We start from the raw sequence: 24419 nt of genomic DNA, 5'->3' as shown, positions 1-24419 counted from the left end.
GGCCATTAACCCTGCCATTCAGCCATGTGCTACCTCTTGTTTATCTCTTTTTGCTGTGCCTTAATGTTTTCCTTAGTTTCAAATTATGACCCCATGTCATATCATTTTCGTTCTTTGAATTCATATTTTTGATGGATTCAAGCAAGGATAACGAAAAGAAACATTTATTTACACTTTGTACATACAGATTCCAACAAACAATAGAAGGCCTACACGTCAGTGTAATCATAATATATGCGAACTTCCGATCTTCTCACACTTTGCAGTGATCTGATGCTTTCACTCCTGGTTCTGATATTTGATTTTTTGAACAGCCTTCTCGAAAATGACCTACACATGAAAAAGTAAATTATTGGATCCAGGCACACATTACACGCAGACAAGAAAAGTGTCATTTCTTTGCAGTAATATAGGATTTTATGTGCAGATTCATCTAAAAGCCTGTCTAAGTGACTAAAAGTAAAAGGAATTCTGCACAAGTGATATGGTAGAAAGCAGGTAAAAAATACAGCCACAACAACCCTAATGCTCTGGTTATGTTTTCGCTTTCGGCTTGACTGACTTATGAATTGCCTGCTGGATTTGTGGATGTACCTGGATATGGCTATGTAACATCCGATCAGAATCACCAGCACAGCCACAAACAAGCAGCTGTTCACGTAGGTGACTACCATATGCCATTTGACCCCCAAAGGACTTTTAAGTTTCAGGCAGTCATGGATATTGTCCTGTGTTGGTTGACCGTTTGTTAGGATGATGTTTGGCAAAGACAAAACAGCCATGATCACCCAAACACAAACAGATAAAACCTTCGTAAATGTTATGCTATACATCCGAGAGTCCCCAAATGGCTTGACCACCTTCAGGTAGCGATCAATGCTTATCAGCCCAAGGAACACGATGGAAGTATACATGTTTGCATAAAACAAAACTGAAGTGTATCTGCAGAGAATAAACTTGAAGTACCAAGGTCCAAATCCTGCGTCATGGACTATTCGAAATGGAAATGTCAGTGTCATTATGAGGTCTGCAACCACTATGTTTTTGAGATAGAATATGAAGCTGGTTTTATTCCTAATGTGGAAGAAGATCCATACTGCTAAACCATTCAGCAAGATGCTTGCCACAAATATAATGAGATAAAGCACCGGCAAGACAATCGTGTCAAATTCATTGTGAAGGGTGATGTTCTTTCCTGGTCCGTCGCTCCTGTTGCCCGAATTATGACTCTCTTGGCCGTGTAGCTCATTATCTGTAGGAGAAGTGGGGAGATGGGACTTCAGTGCTTGGCAGCCGTGCCCACAGGCCACTAGGTTCCCTTACAGACCCAACTTTTTGTTATTTCAGGTGAACTTAAAGATGTCATCAATGATTTAAAGAGTAAAGGTAGCACATTGTTAATGTTTTGAGTGGTCAGAGAATTAGTGACCTTCTCTCACTACCCTGCGTCCCTCATATCAGGACTGTTGAGTAAAGTCCCATTTCTGATCTCCTATGCCAGCCTTTTGAAAATAAACATACCAATGTAAATTATCCCGATTCTTACTTCCATGTTTGATATCATTACAAATATCAACAAAACGTGGAGAGAAAATTGAAATTTTCTGTAACAAGAAAATAACAATAGCCAATACATGGTTTGTAGTCTTTGGCACCCTCTTTGAATACATCTTCCCCTCCCCTGCCTCAGTTTTCAGCTGTTTAATCACTAAGAATTAAGAAGGTGTAAAACTAGTGGGTCAGTTTGAATTTTTTGCCTATGACTTTCTCATAGTACTTAAGATCTTTTAGGGACCATTGATAGGAATAGAAAGAAACTGTCTTGGCATTTTTTGTAAATAAAAAGAAAATCTACTGTCTTCTAAAGTGAACATATGAAAAAATTCCTGGATAGATGTAGATCTGACTTGCTGATTCTCTGAAATCTGTTTTCACCTTAGAATTTAAGTTGTAGGCTGGTGTAAAGTTACCTCTGATTATTATAAATATTTACACATCATCTAGTTAAGTCTTCATTAAAATACATTTGTATAGTCAAGAATATCAAAAAATACGTTTTTGTGTAGTCCAGTGATAAATGCTGATTTCATTTTCTCATTCTTACTAAGTTTTGCAATTTTACAGTTTATTGCCAAGGAGGACAACTTGTTAAAAGTAATTGCAACCTGGTATATATATTTTTTGTTTACAAGGCTAGGTTACACCTATTGCATTTATTGTGGGAATTTTTAAACCTTTTGCTTTTTTGGAATTTTTAGTTTCCGTTGTTAAAGACCTATACCATATCACTGCATCATATAATCAGTGAAATGGGTCATGAGCATTTGACTTATGTGGTAGCCATGGACATGGGCCTCTCATGTCTCCTACTGTGGGGAGCATGATGGACAGCCAGCTCCTGCTGGGGATCCACCACCACATTCTTGCTGCTGCTATGCTTCCCATGGACTGCTCTGGGCCTGTAACTGAGCATGGCAGGGATACCAAGACAAACCTGTTTTTGTAAGAGGAGGGGTTTCTCTGATAAAAGACTTTGGCTGGAGGAATACTTACCAGTCTTCAAACCTTTTCTTTGAACTTTCTTCAAACTGCACTGTTTCTACTCAATCTTCCTTCCTTCTTTCTCCCACAAGTGATTGGAAGGTTGTGCCAGCCTTCTGCTTGCCCCATTTTCCCTGGTAGCCATTTCCCCCAATAAATCTCTTGGCCATTTAAACACATTTTTTTTTGGGAACCTGAACTAATGAAATTAATTTATAAATTCACCTTTTGGAGGTAAGATTAGAAGGAAGGTCACTTCTGAATTTTTACTTCCCTCTAATTAATAATATTTACTATAGTTATAATTATGTTTTGGAATGGTTTTGTTATTGAGATAATGCCATAAATTTAAGCCCTCACTGCCCTGCACACAGGCAGTTTAGTATCTGTTTTGGTTCCCTTCTTTTAGGAGAGAAACAGGAAAGTTTTGATGATTAAAATCCAAAAATAGATTCCTAAATTGCTGCTTGACATCTAAGTGCAGGCTATTCTTAAGTAACCATGTCCTCTTCCTAATTCTTTCCCTTTTATTCCTTACTGTGAGTATTTTTAAAAACTGGTTTCCCTGGCCTGACTATCCTTACACAGGCTAGTAATTTATATCTGGACTAGCCTGTTATGAGATCCATGGTATTACTAAGCTTTACAAGTTAAAATGCCTGATTCAGCAGCCATCTATATTACTGCTGCCAGTTTGTAATATTTCCTTGTATAGTATCATTTAAACCTATTTTGATTTAATGTAGTCTTGGCTGTTTTTGTATCATAAGATCCAAATCAGTATCAGTGGCATTAGGAGCTTCTTAAGATGTGTGGCTTTAACTGAGTTGTCTGCTTGAATTAATTTACCCAATTAAATGATTAGCAGTCACTTTCATCTAACCCAGGATAGAACCCTTAGGGAAATAGAGAGGACATGTGAGTTTAAATCAGAATAAAGGGTCCAGCTGAGGGACACAGCCTGAAAAGGAGCAGCCATGTCATCTCCTGAAGTACTGGCTGTGCCTTGTAACAGTTACTGATGAATTGCTTTTCAAAATAATTTTAAATACAAATATAATAGTTCACGAGCTACAGCATACTTGGCAGGGAATATTTCAACTGCTGGTGTTGGTACCCTGGGGATCTGCTATGCATATCTCTTGGGGAGTGCAAGAACCCCTGCTTCACAGTGTTGTCTAGGGATTGCCTGTCAGTTCCATTTATCATTATAATATTTTGAAGTTTAATTATATGAACACGTTCTTATTAAATGATGATTTTGATGATTTGCCTAACAATTATGGTTATTATTAAAGATAGTCTCCAATCAGAATGTCAAAAAAGGTTGTGTGTGTGTACATACATATATATTTATAATATCTATATATATTTATATTAACATATTTATATATATAAATACATATATATATTTATAAATTAAAAAGATCAAGTAGGATTGACCTCTTTCCACAGTGGTTATTGAACTGTTTTGTGGCTTCGCGACAGTCTGGTGTTGAACTTGTTGACTGTGTAACCTCACGGTATTTGCTTTCTTAGTTTATGTGTAGGATTAACATTTTGGACTATAGGACTTCTTAATTCAATGGGATAGGTCTAGGCCTGGTTATTACTTCATTCACAAATTTCACATTTAGGCAACAAAGATTAAACAAATTATGGTTAAAGCCTGTTATGGGTTATTTGCTGAAACAATATAGTAGTAGAGACAAAAAATGGTTTGTAAGAAGCAGATGAGCCATTACTCATCTGGATGCTCTGGAAGGCTCAAAACTTAACTTTGAGAGTTTCGTGTGATCAATTTGTTTTTTAGAATTCAGTCTATATCATATTCTTTTTTGCCAGCTAATGCCCATCATTTATTCTCTGTCATTACCTTAAATATTTCCAAAACTTATGGGTGTACTCAGAAGCATTTCTCTATATGATGTTTCCACTCAGTAACATTGACCACTAAAAGTGAATGACTTTCTTCACCCAGACAGTTTTATCATGTTGTTCTTCCCTGACAGTAAAGAACTTGGCCAAGTTGGGGAACATCTTTAATTGATAATAGCTTGGTGACTCAATTAAGAAAACTTAGAAGCTGTTTTACAGTGTAAAGACTGTTTTCTCACAATATGTGCATGCAGTGTTGGATATTATCAAACATGATTTCCCCATCCCTTCTTGTTTACTAGGGTGGTATTCCCTGGATTGTATAGTGCAGGGCCTGACACAGCGATAATTGAGAGTAAAGCTTCCTTTGGTATTCTTTCTGACTCTCATTCCATTTCCTTTTAAATTAACAAATGCAGTGACATAAGAACTCACTTTACTAGTTCCATAGTAAATTATTTTGTGCCACATGTGAGGGTGGTATTTGTTTGGGATGTAAGGGAACTGTGGCTATCTTTGCAGGGGGAATAGATTTGTGCATGTGTGTGTGCAGGACTGAGTGTGTGTGTTGGGGAATGCCTGGGCTTTGTAGCTAGATATAGCACAAACTACATGTGGGTTTAAATTTTAAATTTAAATTAAGCATAATTTAAAAAATTAATTTCCTCAGTTATACTAGCTATGTTCAGGTTTCCGGGTAACCACATCTGGCTACTGGATTGGCCAGTGCAGATATAGGGAATTTTCATCAATGCAGAAAGTTCTATTTGACGATGCTGGTTTAGCCTCTTCATAACTGTAAAATGGAAAACATAGCCATCTTGCTGGATCTTCTGAGAGTTAAATGCTTTGCAGACATTTTGAGTACAGTATCTAGTACTTAGTTGGTGTGCATTCTATAACATAAAGCTTAATTACCATTTGTCTTGTTCATAGAGTCACATTATGAATGACAGAGTAGGGAAGAATCTGCCACTTTTGCCTTTGGTGAAACTACATCATTGTTCACTGGGATGTGTCACTTGGCACAAAATGTGAAAGTATCAACATATGTCACTGCTCTACCTGCCAGGTGGGAATGAAATAATAAAAGTCATTCAAATTATAGGGTGTCACTATCATGGCACAGCTGCCTAGGTATGATCATTTTCTTTTTCTCCTTCTTTCTTTCTTTTTTTTTTTTCTAATACAGAGTCTTGCTCTGTCACCCAGGCTGGAATGCAGTGGTGCGATCTCGGCTCACTGCAACCTCTGCCTGCTGGGTTCAAGCGATTCTAGTGCCTCAGCCTCCCGAGTAGCAGGGACTACAGACATGCACCACCACACCTGGCTAATTTTTTGTATTTAGGTATGATCATTTTCTAAATAGTTACCCCGTAGACTAGGTCAGTGTTGTCTCTGGCCTCTTGGGGAACCTCATGAACCTTGGTTTAAACTGTTAAATCTGGAAAGTAATATGTGATTCTAGTTTGTGTTTAAAATCTTCCATAAATATTATTAATTTAATCCTACTTGTCATTTTAGAGATGATGTCTAGATGAAACAAAGTTTAAAACAAAATGATAGTAAGCGAAATTTGTCTCAGTGATACTATCCTGCGTGTTTACTGTTTTATACATAAGGAAACACAAAGCTAAATGCTGGTTTATTTTGTTAGTTGGTTCTCTGATCGTTAAACTCCCCAGATTCCCAAACAGTGAAAATAATAGTCATTGATAAAGTAAGATTTTCTTTACATCTCTTCCGACGGCTTACTTGGTAATTTTGCAAGTGTCAAGTTGAGCCCCATTCTTCAGTTGTGATGCACTGTAAGCAGGCAAAGATGCGTGTCAGGAAACACTTGGGGACAATTGAGGCGTGGGTTCACCATAGGTTATTCCTGGTTTGATTTCTGGGGAGAAAAAGAAAAATGAGGAAAGAATTAGTTGGGAAGGAATTTGAAAATATAACATTTTGGTCTTTTTAGTTAAAGTGATTGCCTCCACGATTCAGAAAGCATGTGCTCTTTGGAGATGAACATCTGGGCCACACAAGAGTTGCCCTCTTTCATAATTCCCTGCTGGGAGTTATGTCTTGTGGGTGACTTTGGCTACGTACCTTAACTTTTCTGAGCTTTGCATTCTTCACGACGTCTTAATAAAGGTTAGCTGAGACCATATGTGCGTGCGATGTTGGATACTATCAAACATGATTTTCCCCACCCCTTCCCCTGCAGCTGGATCTGTTCCCTATTCTCTGGCTTCCATCACGTATTGACCATAGAAAGCAGAATTCCTGGGAACTGTTCTGGAAAGTGCAGCTGAAGTAGAATGTGCTTATGGGACAGTTTACTGTAAGGGGAAGTCACATGCTTTCTCATGAAATAAAACCATGTGGGACTTTCATGTCCCATCACTGATGTTGCTTAGAGAGACCCCAAGTAACCTCATTCTATTCAAGCACAAAGCAAACTTAGGGCTGATGTGAGCAGTTACTTTTGTCCCTGCATATGTGCTGAGATAGCAGGGAAAGGGCACATGGGAGGCAGCAGTATATGTAGGAGTTTGCAGTAAGTGGAGAGGCACTTACTATTTCTTTTTATGTTCCTGTGTGTGTCCTACTCTTCTGTTTGCAAATATCACATGTAGCTAACGTACTTGATTTGGTAGTAGATAGAAAAAATGGTTTTTAATTTTTCAATGATTGTCTCCACCTAGAATCCACTCTTTTGAGAGTTTAGACAATCTATCCATACCTCACCTTGAACAGCTCCAGTATGTGGTACACAGCAGCATTCAGAAGGTATTTTTTGGTTAATGCAGCATAGGCAATGATTAAGGTTCTTAGAATCCCTCCTTTTTGGGTTCCAGCATCACATTATTTTGTAATGTAAGTCAAAGAGGTAAAACTCTACTTTCTTTTTATTTATTAAAGTTTACTGGGGAGAATGACCGAAGCTGTTAATTTTCTAGACTTTGTAATAATGATCTTTGGATTTCAGTAACCTTAAAAAGCTTGAATCCAGTTTCTTATGGAAACATTTCAAGGAAATTACCTGATAAACACATTTTTAGTTTTATGTTTCTCTGTTCTCAATTGTATGGTTGTCCTCTTCAGATGGCTTCCTGTAACCTTCCTCACTGACAGTTGCAGTAAGAGAGAGAGAGAGCAGACAGTTGGCCAATAAGGAGGATGTAGAGAGAGGAGACTGGGAGAAAATATTTGCATGTTACATTTCTGATAAAGGATTTGTATTTAGAATATGCAAAGAACTTTCACAGCTTCTTAATAAGGAGAACACAACCAAGTTTAAAAAAGGTCAAAAGATTTGTCTAGACATTTCACCAAGAGTGCATGGAAGGACACTGAACATCATTAGTCAGTAGGGAAATTCAAATGAGAACCACAGTGCTGTACCATCTTGCGTCTACCAGAATGGTTGGATCTGAAAAGGACAGACAGTAACAAGTGTTGCTGAGGGTGGGGAAAACAGGACCCTTCATACACTGCTGATAAGAAATCAAAGCGGTACAGCCACTCTGGAAAGAGCTTGGCAGTTTCTTAAAAAGTTAAAACCAAATGTGTCATATGACCCAGTAGTTCTACCTCTAGGTATCTAGCTACGAGAAATGAAAACATATGTCCATGCAATGACTTGTATGCAATTGTTTATAACAGCATTATTCATGATAGTTAAAAGCAGAAAGAAGCCACGTGCTGACTGGAGAGTAGATGAGTCAACTGTGGTATAGGCAAAGGATGGAATATTACCCAGTAAAAAGAACTGAAATACAGCTATTGTATAGATGAACCTCGAAAACGTTTTGCGTGAGAAAGACTACATGTCTTTAGGTGAAATGTCCAGAAAAGGCAAATCTGTAGAAGCAGAAAGTCGATTAGTGTCTGCTGGGGTTGGAGGCAGGAGTGGAGAGTATGAGAGATCTTATTCTTTTGCTCCTTAATCCTGTGTTATTGTATGGTAAGGCAATTCTTGAATTATAATTACTAACTAAAGATAAGGAGTTATTTTTGTAGTGTTAAAGATCATGGAATGTGAAAGTCAGGACATGCTAAATTCTGGTAACTTAGAGGTCACGATAGACTTTGGGGATATCTGCTTGCCCCATAATCTTTTGAATAATGGGAACAATAATACCTACTCTATAGTATCTAGCATCCCTCCTTCTTGAGGTTAAATTGAATATACATTTATAAATTAAGTGCTTTATAAATGCCAGTTTCTACTTCTGTTATTTCCATTAATCTTTGCCTAAATTAAATTCAAGATCATGTTCCTCTTATTGGAACTCTCTGGTTTAACCAAACTGCAGGCTCTCAGGTGATATGCCTGAGTTTAGTTCCCTACTTTTCTTCATACCCATTCCTGCCCTGTGAATGGCCTCCTTTCTCCCCTCTCTCCCTACGTTGGGAATCTCGACTATTTCTTCAGTACCACCCATAGCCTGATCTCTTTCATAAGGTCATTTACTAAGAGTCTGCTCATATTTCAGGCCCTGGAGTTTATAAAGATGAGAAAGGTACATTTCTGTCCTCAAGTTTAGAGTCTAGTTGAGAATCCAGAAGTAAACAGACCATTTCAATATCAAATGAGAGGTGTGGGATGCTGTGAAGATACAGAGGTGTACTCAAACTGAGGGGAAGCAAGGATTACAGAGGTTCCATGACAACTATGATGCCCAGGTTGTGGCAGGTTTGCCCAAGGTCCAGTCAGAAAGGAGCACATGGAAATGCTGAGTGTAGCCAAAGATAAGGTATAATAGCCTGCTGAGGAACTGGTGACAGCATGTAGAGATGGAGATATATGACAAATATGAGGCATCTTAAAGAATTTGTGGCTGAATGATGCTAGTGAAAAGGGTTAGAAGAGTGTTGGAGGCCTCCCAGGTATTTGACTATAGATTTTAGTCTCTTTTGCTGATGTAGGACCCATGAAAGGACAAGCACGTATTGGGATGGGTGGAGTTTAGTTTTGGATTGGTTGATTTCATGATGCCTGTGTAGTATGCATGTGGAGGTGTCTACTAGATGATTAAAGAAACAGGTCTGGAGCTTGGAGAAGTACCCCTGGCTAGTGATGTCTATCTAAGGCCAACATAAAATAGGTGATAGAAGAAGCTGTGGGAATGGATGAGATTGTCCAAGATGAAACTGCACAGTCAGCCATGCATGGTGGCTCATGCCTGTAATCCCAGCACTTTGTGAGGTGGGTAGATTACCTGAGGTCAGGAGTTTGAGACAAGCCTGGCCAACATGATGAAACCATATCTCTACTAAAAAATACAAAAATTAGCCAGGTGACGTGGCGTGCACCTGTAATCGCAGCTACTGGGGAGACTGAGGTAGGAGAATCGCTTGAACCCAGGAGGCAGAGGTTGCAGTGAGCTGAGATCACACCACTGCACTGCAGCCTGGATGACAGGGTGAGACTGTGTCTCCAAACAAACAAAAAACCGAACACCACACAGTGGAGTGAGAATAGCAGAGAGCTAATGTAGACTTTTTAATGGAGCAGTCTTAGGGTGAGGGGAGTGTCTGAAGGAGAGGCCAGAGAGTTGGGAGGATTACCAAAAAGGAATAATGTCGTGTGAACCAAAAAGAGAGTTTAAGAAATGAGGAATTGTGACTAGTTTTATCCTGTGGGGAAAGTCAAGTGACATAGGACAGCAAAGTGCCATTGGATGGGATTCAGCAGAGAAAAGGTCATTGTTCATCTTTGCCAGTGCTCCATCTGCTGGGGGGCCCAGGGTGTTTTGAGGAGAGAAGCCTAATGACAGAGGGTTGAGTAATGTTTGTTAGGTGAGGAAGTAGAGGCAGTAATCTCAGAAAACTCTTTCAAAAAAAGAACATACCTGTGATGGGAAGGAGACAGAGAAGGTGGGAGGTGGAGATAGATAAAGGATTAATGGAGAGTTTTCTTAAGCATATCATTTAATGTCTGGCATTTAAAAATGTTCTGTCTGGGCGCGGTGGCTCACGCCTGTAATCCCAGCATTTTGGGAGGCTGAGGCGGGTGGATCACCTGAGGTCAGGAGTTCGAGACCAGCGTGGCCAACATGGTGAAAACCCATCTCTACTAAAAATACAAAAATTAGCTGGGCGTGGTGGTGTACACCTGTGGTCCCAACTATTTGGGAGGCTGAGGCAGGAGAATCGCTTGAACCTGGGAGACCTTGCAGTAAGCCAAGGTCGCACCACTGCACTCTGGCCTGGGCAACAGAGCGAGACTCAGTCTCAAAAAAAAATTCTTTTTACAGCTTGGATTTAAAAAAAAAAAAAAAATCCTGCCTTGACCTCTAACCAAGTATGGTGGCACCATGGTGGAGTGCATAGAGCGAGGATTTGATTCTCTGATTCTCTGGATTACAGCCTGGGCTCTGTTGCTTTTAGCTTCTGACCCTCCATTTCTGCCTGTATAAAATGGGTATGATGACTCGTCCATTATAGGATGACTGCGAGGTTAAAATGATGAACTTTTACAAAGCAGCCTGTGTACTTGTGCAGGATGGAGCTGAAGTCGTTTTAGTTCCTGCTGTGTATCATAGGTACACAGTTGAATTTAGTGCTTCATAGGTTGGACAAGGGGTTGAGGGGGGTGGATCCTTGCACCTTGTTTATGCTGAGATGGCTGTGTGGCTGGTGGCCTCAGCTGCCCTCTCAGGAGTCATTTGACTGATACTTTTGCTCCAAGAGCTTGCCCTTTCCTTTAAATTGTCTCAGAGCCTCACCTGCCTGCTGTCTTTCTGAACGATCAGCACCTCAGCTTCAGGGCTCCCTGTGTGCTTTTACTACAGTGGCTCTGCATTGTCTGCATGTCCCAGCACTTGCAGGGTGTTGCAAGGAAGATTGCTTCAGTGGTAGTAAAGGGCTTGGTTCCAGGACTTGGATCCTGGGCGGGAATCCTGCCCTGCCACCTACTGTTCCTTCAGCTGAGAGCTGATGAAACCACACAAGAATGTGATGTTTGTGGTAGGCCCAGGTTTCACAGTCATTCCTGAGGTTAGATGGTATCGCTGCTTAGAGACTGTTTTTTCTCCAGCCACCCATTGGTATTTTCCTTTGGCTATTTTACTAACCGTGTGTCTTTGTTGTTGGTTGTAAGCTACTTTTAAAATGAGGGTAGTGGAAAAGGATTAACACATTCTCAGTTTCTACTTGCTTTGGGACCCCAAACTTGGTGGTTGATACCTTAAGCAGTCTTCAGAGCAACCCTAGGACCTAGATGTATTTCCACCCCCGCCAGGTAGGAAGATACGAGATTCAGACAGTTTAATTAACTTGCCCTGACTCACACTGAGTAATGGGTAGAGCTGGGATTCATATCAAATCCAATAGAAACTGAAATTGCAGTTCTATTATACTGTTGTGGAGTAAAAGTGAAGAATGATTCTGGGGGGTTATTTTAGAGGACAGGAAGTGGGAGGGGGCAGTATTGGGCAGAGACAGGAGTTTGTTTTCTCCATCAAGCTTGTGAAGGACCTGCTAATCTTCCAAAGTAGAGGTCTAGTTTTATTTGGCCTGAACAATGTTGAAAACATCAGGAAATTTCAAATAAGAATCCAGATTTGGATCCCATCTTGAAAGATGAAAAGGGCCGGGCGCGGTGGCTCAAGCCTGTAATCCCAGCACTTTGGGAGGCCGAGACGGGCGGATCACAAGGTCAGGAGATCGAGACCATCCTGGCTAACATGGTGAAACCCCGTCTCTACTAAAAAAATACAAAAAACTAGCCGGGCGAGGTGGCGGGCGCCTGTAGTCCCAGCTACTCGGGAGGCTGAGGCAGGAGAATGGCGTAAACCCAGGAGGCGGAGCTTGCAGTGAGCGAGATCCGGCCACTGCACTCCAGCCCGGGCGACAGAGCGAGACTCTGTCTCAAAAAACAAAAAAAAAAAGAAAAAAGAAAGATGAAAAGATTTGCCAACATCCAGCATGAACAATCCAGCAGTATTAGTTGCTCCTTCCTGATGGGGAAGTGAACTCTCTCCAATTCTCCAGCTCACAGCATACTCGTTGACATCCCTAGGCCGCCTCTTTCGGGAACATTACCTGCTGGGTCCTACAGTCACTTGATTTTGCAACCATTATTCCACGTATCATTGAATCTTATGTGGCTATGCTTAACCTCTATAGATCCCCGATTGTTCTACTTTGATTATAAATATATCTTCCTCTTCTTCTATGTCTCTCCTCCCTGCAAACGCCTGATTTATCTTGTGTTACTGACCATCACTTAGCATTTCTTTTCAAATGGTTTTTCTTATACCTCTTAGCAACCCAGAAAAAGTAGTGACAGGCGGTCATGTTGTTTAGTTCACACCTGAGAATGTGTTAATAGTCACAGTGGAGCTTTTCTCTGTGCCCACCCCTCTACTGGGGCCTTTCAGTGAAAATCCTACTGATTGTGCTGTAAAACTGCTTTTGGTGGGGAAAAACTGAGGTTTCTGATGTTAAGGAAAAGCTTCTGAGTAGTGGAGTAGGGACTTGACCCCAGTTGTGTTGGATGCCCAAACCTCTGCTCTCTCCACAGAGGGGCTATGCTAGGATAACATCCAGGACTACTGAACAGCTACTTTGGACATCCAGCCTTGTGGTCCCCCACAGAGCCAGCCTGCTGTTGCAGTTCACTGGATTGGATCTTGGCATGGGTGGGGAGTCATTTGTACCATGCTGGGGGAGCTCCCTCAGCAGGAAGAGTGGGCCGGTGTGCCCTGCCATGCCATAGCAGTGCTTTTAACTCTCCCTGGGCTTCATCTCTCTTGTTATTGCCCTCTGGTCAGGATCTTGAAATATAAATGTCAGTTAAATGCTGGCTCCCTAAATGCAGTTGCTCATGATTGATTTTCGATTTAGTGTTTGGTAGTGGTGGTTCTCAAATGACAAGAGTTGTAATATCAATACCTTTCCTATTTGTCCTCCACTCTCCAGTTTTCCCTCTAAAAACTCACATCTGAAATTGTAAGAATTTGAGATCTGAAGGTTTATTTTGGCACTTTACTTCTGAAAAGCTATATTGAACTGATTGATTATATAGAGATATTGATGTAGTTCCAGCATTTTTGTGGTAAAGAGAGAGTCTTCACAAAAGCCATCTGATAGAAAGTTTATGTTGAAAGATACAGGATCTCTTCTATTTTGGAATCACCTATAATCTAAGAATCTTTCTCAGTTTAAGCCTGACTTTATGTGTATGTGTGTTTGTAAATTTATGTGTGTTTTTCAACAGTGCTAAGATTATAGCTCTGCTGAAGGCCTGGGGAAAGAGGCAGGTTACCTCACTGGTTATGAGTTACCTCTTATTGTAATGGAATTAGGTCACTGTATTCATAGCACAATTCATTAATGCATGCACGGAGTTAGTCTCCCAAACGTGTTGGAATGCAAAGCACAGCAGCCCTTCGTTCAGGTTTTTCAGGTGCTACACTGGTTGTTCTCCTCTCATAGTTTTGCTGGTACATACGGCTTACAAGTAGGCCTATTTTGGTTAACAATTTAGACTTAACATTTTTTTTAGGTGACCTCAGGTACCTTGGTGTGTGTGTGTGTGTGTGTGTGTGTGTGTGTGTGTGTGTGTGTGTATGTGTGTGTGTGTGTGTGGAGAGGGAATGGGGGATTGATGTAAAGTGGACTGTAAACTCCCTGAAGACAAGATTTGTGTCTAATGGTTCTTTATAACCTTAACCTCAAACCTGACTATTCTTTTTGTACGAGTGAGGAAAATGAGCAAGATTCAACAACCTGTCCAATACCACACAGATGGTGAGAGGCAAAACCAGGAAATGAGCTCTAGGTTTTATGACCCCAGAACAGGCTGCCTCTGTAGTGTTGCTTTGCTGGCCTTGTGGAGTGTCAGAAGTAGCTTCCCTGGTGGAAAATGTTCTAGGCTGAGATTCCCTGACCAGTGCAAAGTATCCTAGACCTGGCTTCAGTAGGCAGCTGTTACGTTTTTGACTCAATCTTTGACTCTGTGACCCTGTAAAGCATTGTACTTCAAAGAGCTTGAGCCTCCTCATCTATGAAACAGGGAGAATATTAAATACCTGACGTACTTTCCAAGGGTGCTGTGTGAATCTGGTAAGAGAACATATGTTAAGTCAATTTTATATTGTAAGGCTATAGTAATATAAAGGTGTAATTCGTGGCAAATATACTTTGCTTAAACGGTAAATGCTTTTCTTAAACAGAAAGTAAAAATACACCTTTTAATGCAGTAAGTTGTAAAATTTGAGTAAAATTCCTACTACTCACATTATTATGTAGCTATTGTGAGTCAGATCAGGAGATCTGTATCACATTACTATGTAGTTATTATGAGTAATATGAATTTTACTCAAATTTTACAACTTACTGAGTTGAAACACGTATTTTTATTTTCTATATAAGCAAAGTATAATTTCCACATAGGTAACTTCTGGATCATTTATGTAAGAGGCTAGTCAGGTTAGGGGCCACAGTCCCAGTAGCCAGCATAATGGTTTTAAATGAATATGTTCTAAGCTAAATACATTTCAAGTGACTTCTGGCCCTTAAAAAATATTCTTAGAATTCAAGACTCCAGGTAAAGTCTGTAGTTGTTTGATTACCGTTTACTAGCCTATTAAAAGATGCAGAATGCTTTTCAAACAAGTTCACGTAGATGCTGTTCCTTGTTTCGGAATAGCATCCTGTGGCTTAAACATTCTACTTAAGAGTTATAATTTTCTTGGCCGGGCGCGGTGGCTCAAGCCTGTAATCCCAGCACTTTGGGAGGCCGAGACGGGCGGATCACGAGGTCAGGAGATCGAGACCATCCTGGCTAACACGGTGAAACCCCGTCTCTACTAAAAAATACAAAAAAACTAGCCGGGCGAGGTGGCGGGCGTCTGTAGTCCCAGCTACTCGGGAGGCTGAGGCAGGAGAATGGCGTAAACCTGGGAGGCGGAGCTTGCAGTGAGCTGAGATCCGGCCACTGCACTCCAGCCCGGGCGACAGAGCGAGACTCCGTCTCAAAAAAAAAAAAAAAAAAAAAAGGAGATCGAGACCATCCTGGCTAACACGGTGAAACCCCGTCTCTACTAAAAAGTACAAAAAACTAGCCGGGCGAGGTGGCGGGCGCCTGTAGTCCCAGCTATTCAGGAGGCTGAGGCAGGGGAATGGCGTGAACCCGGGAGGCGGAGCTTGCAGTGAGCTGAGATCCGGCCACTGCACTCCAGCTTGGGCCACAGAGCGAGACTCCGTCTCAAAAAAAAAAAAAAAAAAAAAGTTATAATTTTCTTTATGGTGGTTGTGGTGGTGTCACCTTGATATTTTAATACAGTCATCATTATAGTTTTCTGGGCTGTGGGATGTGGTGCAGGTATTCTCCAGGCCTTTCCCATTAGAACTGTTGTCAGGTTAGCTACCCTAATTCTTCTAATCACAGCTTAACCAAACCTTAATGCTGTTTAAGTTAATGGAGTAAGACAGTTACCTAAGAGAGCATTTTTCCTTCAGTTTCATCACTTGTCTTCACTGACAGTTTTCAAATTCTCAAGTGACGTCTTTAACATAAGTGGATATTTCACATTTCTTAATCAGCATCAAATGCTCACTCTCATTTTTCTCTTCTCATGAATACAGATAAATCACCCTCACCCATACGTAGTAAAAGGATCTGGGATCACATATAACTCATTTCATGAAATACACACACACACACACACACACACACACACACACACACACACACAACATTTCTTCAAAGTAATTCCTACTTCAGTGAATTTATCAACTTCTGGCATTATTTTTTAAACAATGTCTCTTAAACTAATAGGAATATTTGAATTAAAATAATTTTCTCTGGCTTGATTTATAGATGCAGTAACTTACTCAACTAGGAGAAATAGTAAGCTATATATTTGTATTATCTTAATATTTGCCACATGCATTTTCCTGCTATTCACATTTCTTTGCTTGATGTCCTCTTCTGTCGCAGTCTTCACTGGCTTATTGTCTTGTACAGGACATAACTTAGGCTCCTCTGCAGGTGATGAGGACCTGCTGACCTGACCTGTACACCTGCCCACTATATAGCTCCTGCACCAGACCCTTCTTACCTTGCATTTTATCCTGAAAATCCCTTCTCCCCCTTGTCTATTAGGCAAGCTGCCCATACCGCCTTCAAATCTAACTCATCTGCCTCCTCTTCTCAAAGCCTTCCATGTTATCCCCATGTGCCACGTAAGTGCTCCTCAGCCCCTATGGTATCCCATACCTCCAGCTGTTGTATTCTATTTTTGTTGTTTGCCTGACTGCCAGAGTGTCCTTGCATCCTTTTATCTCCAGGGTCTAGCAGAGTACCTGCAGGCAGAGAGTCAGAGTTCAAAAACACCTTTGACTTACTATTAGGCAATCATGGAATTTGGCCTGCTGTCTGATTTAATTTTGTTTTGGAAGGCATATGTAAGTTTTCTGTTTTTTATTTTTAACAATTTTTTTTTCTGCCTTCTGAAGTGAAAGGGTACCAGCCCAGGGAGGGTGTTGACAAGAGTAGGAATTGGCAGTTGACCTGTGTAAGGCATGACTGAAGACCAGGAAGAAGGTCTGATCAAACCATTAGGAGGCCAATCAAACGCTGGACCTGCTGAGGTTTTTGAACAGCTCACTATAAAGTCGGGGGAGCTAAAGTGGAGGGCTGCAAATTCAAATGCCAGCAGCAGCCCCACCGGTTATATCAGTGAGGAAAATCAGCCAGGTATAAGAAGAAACAACAGTACCAGTATGCTAATAAAAGACAACTAGTATGTCTAACACTTGTGAAATTTTTGTAATTAGAATTAAGTACACTGGTGAGCAGGAGGCAGAAAGATTTCCTTAGAGTGATTATGGAGAAACAGCAGTAAGATGAAAATATTTAAAGTGAGCCACATGCCTGGGCCCCATTACATTGTCTTATCCTGCCTCTGTAAAATGGCTATGCCTGAATTAAGCTTTGAGTTGGTGTCTTCAAGCATTCAACCCTTTTCACTGTGCCTACTCTTTGGGTGTTCAATACAACATTGGTTCTTTATGTTAAGACTCATGGGAAAAAGTTATTTCTACTCTACATGATAAGAGTGGTGTTCTGTAGGCCAGCTATGAATTTATCAACACCAAATCGTTATGCCTTCTTGTTTTCCTGTTGGAGTTGAGATACACCTTAAGGCCCAACACTATCAGATAGGGATGAATGCATTTTGTGAACTAATTTCTCATATGGTTTTTAATTTCCCACCATTCATTTTCCCAGGCTTCATTTGTTTAAATTTAAAGTTCATCTGAATTAACTTCATATTAAGCATCTCCGTAGAACACCTCATTTTTGTTGTTGTTGTTGGAACCAGAAAGATTATAAATAAATAAAATATGAATACATTGGAAGGAGAGCTTAGTTGACATGAAGTTAATCAGGTTGTAATTGATAGAAGAGGAAAGGGAGGCTGCATGGGAAATGTACCATCTCCAGATAAGCACTGGGTTGGGGAAAAACTTTAAGGGTAGAGATGTTTGGCTTTGCCACCCTGGCTGTGAGACAGTTATTTTGCTGGGAGCATCTTCCAGGATGGGGAAGCCATCAGAGCAAGAAGTAGTGTACCATGGCATTTATATTTCAGGTGCCTGCAACTTTGAGCACTCAAACTGAGTTCCGCACTGGCCAGTTGTTTAGTGCCTGACTTATTTGCAATTTCATATAGACTGTAAACTGAATGTAAAAAGACCATAGTAAGATCCAACATGACTTTGTGAAGGATTGGGTACATATTAGCATTTCTGGGTCTTAGGATGAAAAGTAGAGATAATACTTGAAGTATTGTACTGTTAGCTCTAGGCACAGAGTGAATAGTTTTTAAAATTATATATATTTAAAACTGTGTGTGTGTGTGTGTGTGTGTATCCTGTTGTTTACATTATGAAATTAGAATGAATGTTTTAGGGTAAAGGGAATATTGATGTTTAACAGATATATAGTTTTATTTTTCCAGTAGCCATCATGGCATATGCTGACACATTGATATAGTAATTACTTTTTAAATGGCATTTACTATTCTTCTATTAATTTGTTTTGCTATATATAATATAGGCATATACCATTTTGACCTAATGCAAACCATTATCCTCTCAAAGTTTTCATTTTTTAGATTTTTAAAATGCTTTGATGAGACAACTAGAATACAGTTGTAGCTGTGATTATTTAAGGATTGCATATTACTGTAAGCCACATTCTGCTTCATCATGATATGTAGCACTGTTTTCTATATAAATACATCTAGTAAACAGTTAGTTTTAGGCCAGGTGTGGTGGCTCATACCTGTAATCCCAGCACTTTGGGAGGCTGAGGTGGGCAGATCACGAGGTCAGGAGTTCGAGACCAGCCTGACCAACATGGTGAAACTAAACTCTACTAAAAATACAAAAATATGTGTCTCTACTAAAAATACAAAAATTAGCCAGGCGTGGTGGCGGGCACCTATAATCCCAGCTGCTCAGGAGCTGAGGCAGGAGAATAGCTTGAACCTGGGAGGTGGAGGTTGCAGTGAGCCAAGATTGCGCCATTGCACTTCAGCCTGGGTGACAAAGCAAGACTCCGCCTCAAAAACAACAACAAAAACAGTTAATTTTGCAGTTTTTCTCAATTTGTCTTGGAGCCAGTTTATCTAAAAATGTTTTGAAAGGCCCAATGATTTATTTTCAGTTTTATTTATAATTTTGGGGCCTAGCAGGTCTGAGGAGGAACAAGTTTGGACAGGTAGGTCACCCACCCCCAAAAGAGTATAACAAATCCTCAAATGCCTACAGTCTAGAGGCAACAGATATATATGCATTGTTTTCTTGGATCTCTCTTTTCAGTCCTCAGCCTGAGAGCCACAGAGCTTAGTACTCTAATATGTGCAAACAGCCCAAGTATTCTGTTAACATTTTTCTTTATTCAACTAGATCATAAGCTCCTTTAGTATACAGACTTCAGATCATTTTGTTTCTGCTGCCCTTTTGCTATACTGGCCTCGGCTTCGGAGACATTCTGAATCTTGATATAGTCAGTAAAGGGTACCTTCTAGACTCAAGGACTTGGAAAACAAAGTTTCACGTTGTTCTGTGTCCTCCAGAGAGTTGCTCTGGTGGTCAAGAGCCAGTAATATCTTTGACCCGAGCGCCTCTTAGGCTACAGGGCAAAACCCTTCTCTGGGAGCTTGAGAAGTCTGAGTGTCTATCTTGCTACATACAACAGCAGTAAAAGAGCTCCCCAAATGCTGGCTAGTATTATTGTGGGCCTGGGAGTGTTCCAAATTACCTATGTATATTTTAATTTATTAAAAGGACTTTGGATTCACATTACAGATTTGCCATTTACTTGGGCAGGTTACCCAGCCCCTCTGTGCCTTTTTCTTCTTCTGTAAAACAGTCCTCATAAGATTGTTTTGAATGAAGTATTACCACAGCATAGACATTTTATTCAAACTTGACATGTAGTAATAGGTCAGTATTGACATGGTACTTGAGTGGATAGTAAGAATTAGTGCTCTAATTTTTCAGATGGAAAAAACCTGAGGCTTAGAGAGACTCTTAGAATACAGTATACTTGGGCTATTTGCACACATTATTTGTTCTTTGAGCAGATACGTGCTGTCTGACGCTGGAGTGCTAGAGCTTGCCCTCATTAAGACCACTAATGAGGGGCAGAGCCTGCATTTGAACAGAACCTAAGTCCATCTCAGTGCTGTGCTCCTAACTACCGCTCTGCTACTGCCTGCACAAAAATTTGGTATTCATGTGCTGATTAGCATCTGATGCCTCCTTTGGGAAAACTAGCAAGTTAAAATAGCTCCAACTTGATTGCAGGGAATCATGCACCCAAGATGGCCATTTATCTACTATAGTCTATACCATGATACTAGTGTACAGTAAATATACAATAAGTCTAAATCATTTTACATATGTAACTACCCACAAAAAGAGGTAACAGCAAATAGAGCATGGTTGACTGTAGGCAGTGGTTCAAGGTCAGAGCTCTGCTCCCTACTGATATGCTCGTTAAGCCTCAGCTTGCTCAGCTGTTTAAGTGGATAATAGTAATTTACACCTTAAGGTTGTCTGAGTTTAAAAAAAAAAAAAAAAAAAAAAAAAGCATGATACGGCCGGGTGCGGTGGCTCACGCCTGTAATCCCAGTACTTTGGGAGGCCAAGGTGGGCAGATCACGAGGTTAAGAGATTGAGACCATCTTGGCCAACATAGTGAAACCCCGTCTCTACTAAAAATACAAAAATTAGCTGAGTGTGGTGGCGGGTGCCTATAATCCCAGCTACTTGGGAGGCTGAGGCAGGAGAATCACTTCAACCCAGGAGGCGGAGGATGCAGTGAGCTGAGATTGCGCCACTGCACTCCAGCCTGGGCGACAGAGTGAGATTCCGTCTCAAAAAAAAAAAAAAAAAGGCCTAATAAAATATGCAGTAATCTTGTCACATATAAAGCTATCAGTGTATGCTAATTATTGCTGTGTTACTATTAAGGATAGAAGGACAGTGTGTGCCATACAGATCCTATCTAGTACATTAGAAAAGGTCATTTAAGGAGTTTTGCTCTTCTTTTAAAATGATGGAAATCATTAGAAATTACTGTTTAAGAGAAACCATAGGAATCATTGATACGAATGACTTAATGTCATGACTTATACTAAATGAAACTTAATCAGTGCTCTCCCTTAAGTGTATTTTAGTATAATTTTTTTATGTTTGGCCAATAAGAATATTAATGAAACAAAATATGTTAATTAGGTATAGGATAGAGAACAAATATTCTAATCTGCCTATGTTTGCCATATAAGGAGATAGAGGATTTAATACTCTTTGTAAGGTCAGATACAGCCTGTCTTTCACCATTGGCCTGAAGCAGAAGGTCTGAGAGGTGGGTACATCTGATCTAGTTTTTAACAACAGGGTCACATCACATTTGCTTCTGCTCTTGTCGCCATCCTGTAGATAGTTACAAGTATAAGAACTGCAGCTGGTCCTTGTATTAATACTTGTATTAATGTAAAACTTTCAGCCAGGTAGGAAGAGCAAATAGTACATTCATCTTAATCTTGCAGAGGAAGAATCTGAGACCTAGAGAAGTCGAGATTTGATTAACATCATGTAGCTGGCTAGGGGCAGAATTGGGAAGGACCTAATTTGTGGCTCTACCCCGTTTCCTCTCAAGCATTCCTGTGTGCTTGGTCCAAGCCTTAGGTTCTTTCATTACCAACCCCAGCATCTCAGCATATCACCTGGATCGTGGGAATCTAGAGATGCAAGGGGCCTCTGATGACCATCTGATCTAATCCCTTCATTTTACCTGTGAGGAAGGGAAGTGAGCTCCTGGGGAATTCAGAAACTTGCCTAAGTCACACTGATAATATTTTTTACAATCAGCCCTTAAACCCAGGTCATTTTGCTATGAGTCCTGGGCTTTCTACTTTAAACCCAAACTACTGCCTCATGCCTGCGTAGAGACCATCTACCCTGGAGACTGGGGGATACTTCTAGGGAGGTAACTTTACCTAGATCTCACCTCACTTATGTCCTGTCTTCACAACCTTACCCTTTATTGGGCTTTGAGGGATTTTAATGGGTTTTTCTGACTTTTCTTATTTCAGGAGCATACAAAGAACTAATGACCACTGTGGTCTCCTCTATCTTTTCTTTCTTTTTTTTTTTTTTTTTTTTTTGAGACGGAGTCTCCCTCTGTTGCCCGCGCTGGAGTGCAGTGGCCGGATCTCAGCTCACTGCAAGCTCCGCCTCCTGGGTTTACGCCATTCTCCTGCCTCAGCCTCCCGAGTAGCTGGGACTACAGGCGCCCGCCACCTCGCCCGGCTAGTTTTTTGTATTTTTTAGTAGAGACGGGGTTTCACCGTGTTAGCCAGGATGGTCTCGATCTCCTGACCTTGTGATCCGCCCGTCTCGGCCTCCCAAAGTGCTGGGATTACAGGCTTGAGCCACTGTGCCCGGCCTGGTCTCCTCTATCTTAACTTTCTGTGGCATTTTCTCAGAGTAAAGAGCTAAGCATGAAGTATTTTTTGTTGTTGTTGTTCTTAAAGAGAGTCAAATGCCAAGATATTAAGGAAGAAAAGCAGGCAGACTCTGAAGAGCACAAACAGCACAACTCTAAATAAGAACATTTCCTTTTAACTTAGTCTTCCTTTTCCCACCCACATCTCTAAATGCAGTAAATCCTCTTAGCATGTTATCTCTGGTTAGGGCATTTTCTCAGTGTCTTCATGAAATAAAGATTTTCTGGCGGGATACTTTCTTTTTGTAGGCTATATCCTTAAATATGAAATTCAGCCATCCATCTGCTCTTCTAGGCCGTTGTCCTTAACCCACGTATACCTGCAACATTTTTCAAGTAGATGTCAGAAACCAGAGTCTGAGGATGAGATGTTGCTGAAGGATTAAGAAAATATGCCTCTTTGATCCCTAACTTCATGGAGACAGTTAATCTCAATTGGCAGAAATAATAAATATCAACAGGGTGTCTGGCTTTTTTCCCCCAGTATAAAGTAATATAGAACCAGATTTATTGCTGTTCATATTGCTAGTAAATTGGAGAACAATTATGAAAGAAATCTCTTGTTAAAAATGTTAATATACCTAACATAAAAGCAGATTCAACTTGAGAATGTGATATAAAATTCTATAGCAGATAAATCTTAAAATAAGAAATCAAAAAGTCACTCTACTTTAGGCTCATCTATCTTTTAAAAGTCTCCTTATTAAAATTTAAAAGAAGTGAGATCTCCATGCTTGTTTTCCTCACTGCAGTGAAAACTTCCCGAACAGTTTGAATGTGGAACAAAAGTAAGCTGTTCCTAACCTGTTTGTCAGTCACTGGGCAGTTTTCTCAGTGCCTTTCCTGACATGTTTTAACAAGATTTCTCCAGGGATCAGAATGAGGATTACCCTGTTCTTTGTGGTACAATGAAAAGACTGAGATTCTTTTATCAAAATGAGACAGTTGGGAATAGAAAAATCTTTTTTTGTCTCTCTTTAAAAACAAAAAAACAGATAAACGATTATGAAACAAATTTTAAGTTTTGGGTCCTGGGAAACAATTATAAGACACTTTGGGTTTTACTCATCTAATAAAGTAAATGTGGTTAAAAAAAAAAATGTACTGAATAGGAGCGATTGCCAAAACATTGTTTCTACTTTTGAAGGCACAATATGTAGTTTATATTTCTGCCTGCCTGAGCTGGAAACAGTTGAAGCTTCATGGCTCACAGTGGTGCCTCATATCTTATTGTCAGCATTCTAATTTCTACTTTTTCTTCAAACCTCAGAGCTAAGCAGAAGTATAATTACAGTTTTTAATCATTGCTGTGTCTTATCAACCACGGCTTTTAAGAAAATGAAAAATTTTTTGTTTACCTTTCATTGTGGTGGCTGGCTGTCCATTCACCTCATACGGTGTCTTCAAGTTGAAACAGGCTTCTTGTCTCTAATTAAGAATAAGCTTTGAAACTAAGGTCAGCAGGGAAGTGGATTTTCTGGTAAAGCATAAAAACTAAACATCTCCGCTACCAGACAAGGTAGGTATCTCCCCTACCCCTTTAGAGATTGTCCTTTGGGGCACCCTTTCAAATTCTCCTGCCCGGCAACTACTGGAACAACTTGCTCTCTTGCTAATGTAAATGACTCATAACTAAGAGTAGGTGAGATTTGTCGACTGGGGAAGAGTATTTCCTGAACCTGCAGGAATCAGATGGTGATTCACCTGAAGGAAACACAGAGGGCTGGAGCTTAGACTGCCAGAAGTCTGCTTAAGGAGTGGGGGATGAAGTCTCAGGTTGGGGCCTACTAACTTCATCAGATCCAATTTTTAGGTCTTTTTTTTTTTTTCCCAGCTTCCTATTGCTATCTAGAAAACATGTATTTGCAGTCTTCCTGCCGATTACATTTTGGATTAAAAGGAATAAGAATATGCTTTATGACAGATGAATTCTTTGAAAATATTATTCTACATACTATTTAAAGAC

General features: G+C 40.3%; 1 protein-coding gene across 1 annotated transcript; it reads right to left on the bottom strand.

The window, feature by feature from the left end:
- Nucleotides 1-143: 143 nt before the first annotated feature.
- Nucleotides 144-24178, bottom strand: GPR87 (G protein-coupled receptor 87). Its single transcript, XM_010370584.2, has 3 exons — nucleotides 23812-24178; nucleotides 6175-6310; nucleotides 144-1252 (listed from the first exon to the last, which is right to left on the bottom strand). Exons 2-3 carry the CDS (start codon nucleotides 6206-6208, stop codon nucleotides 210-212), a joined length of 1077 nt encoding a protein of 358 aa, XP_010368886.1. The 5' UTR covers nucleotides 6209-6310; nucleotides 23812-24178; the 3' UTR covers nucleotides 144-209.
- Between the last annotated feature and the right edge of the window lie 241 nt (nucleotides 24179-24419).

This window comes from Rhinopithecus roxellana, chromosome 1 (assembly GCF_007565055.1).
Source record: "Rhinopithecus roxellana isolate Shanxi Qingling chromosome 1, ASM756505v1, whole genome shotgun sequence".
Lineage (NCBI taxonomy): Eukaryota > Metazoa > Chordata > Mammalia > Primates > Cercopithecidae > Rhinopithecus > Rhinopithecus roxellana.
This window is presented reverse-complemented; position numbering and strand designations above follow the sequence as displayed.

Excerpts from the sequence above, each read along its gene's own strand:
- GPR87 (XM_010370584.2), bottom strand. The coding sequence starts at position 6,208 with ATGGGGCTCAACTTGACACTTGCAAAATTACCAA. Across the intron at positions 1,253-6,174 it reads GACACTTGCAAAATTACCAA|ATAATGAGCTACACGGCCAA; the intron begins GTAAGCCGTCGG and ends CTTCTCCTACAG.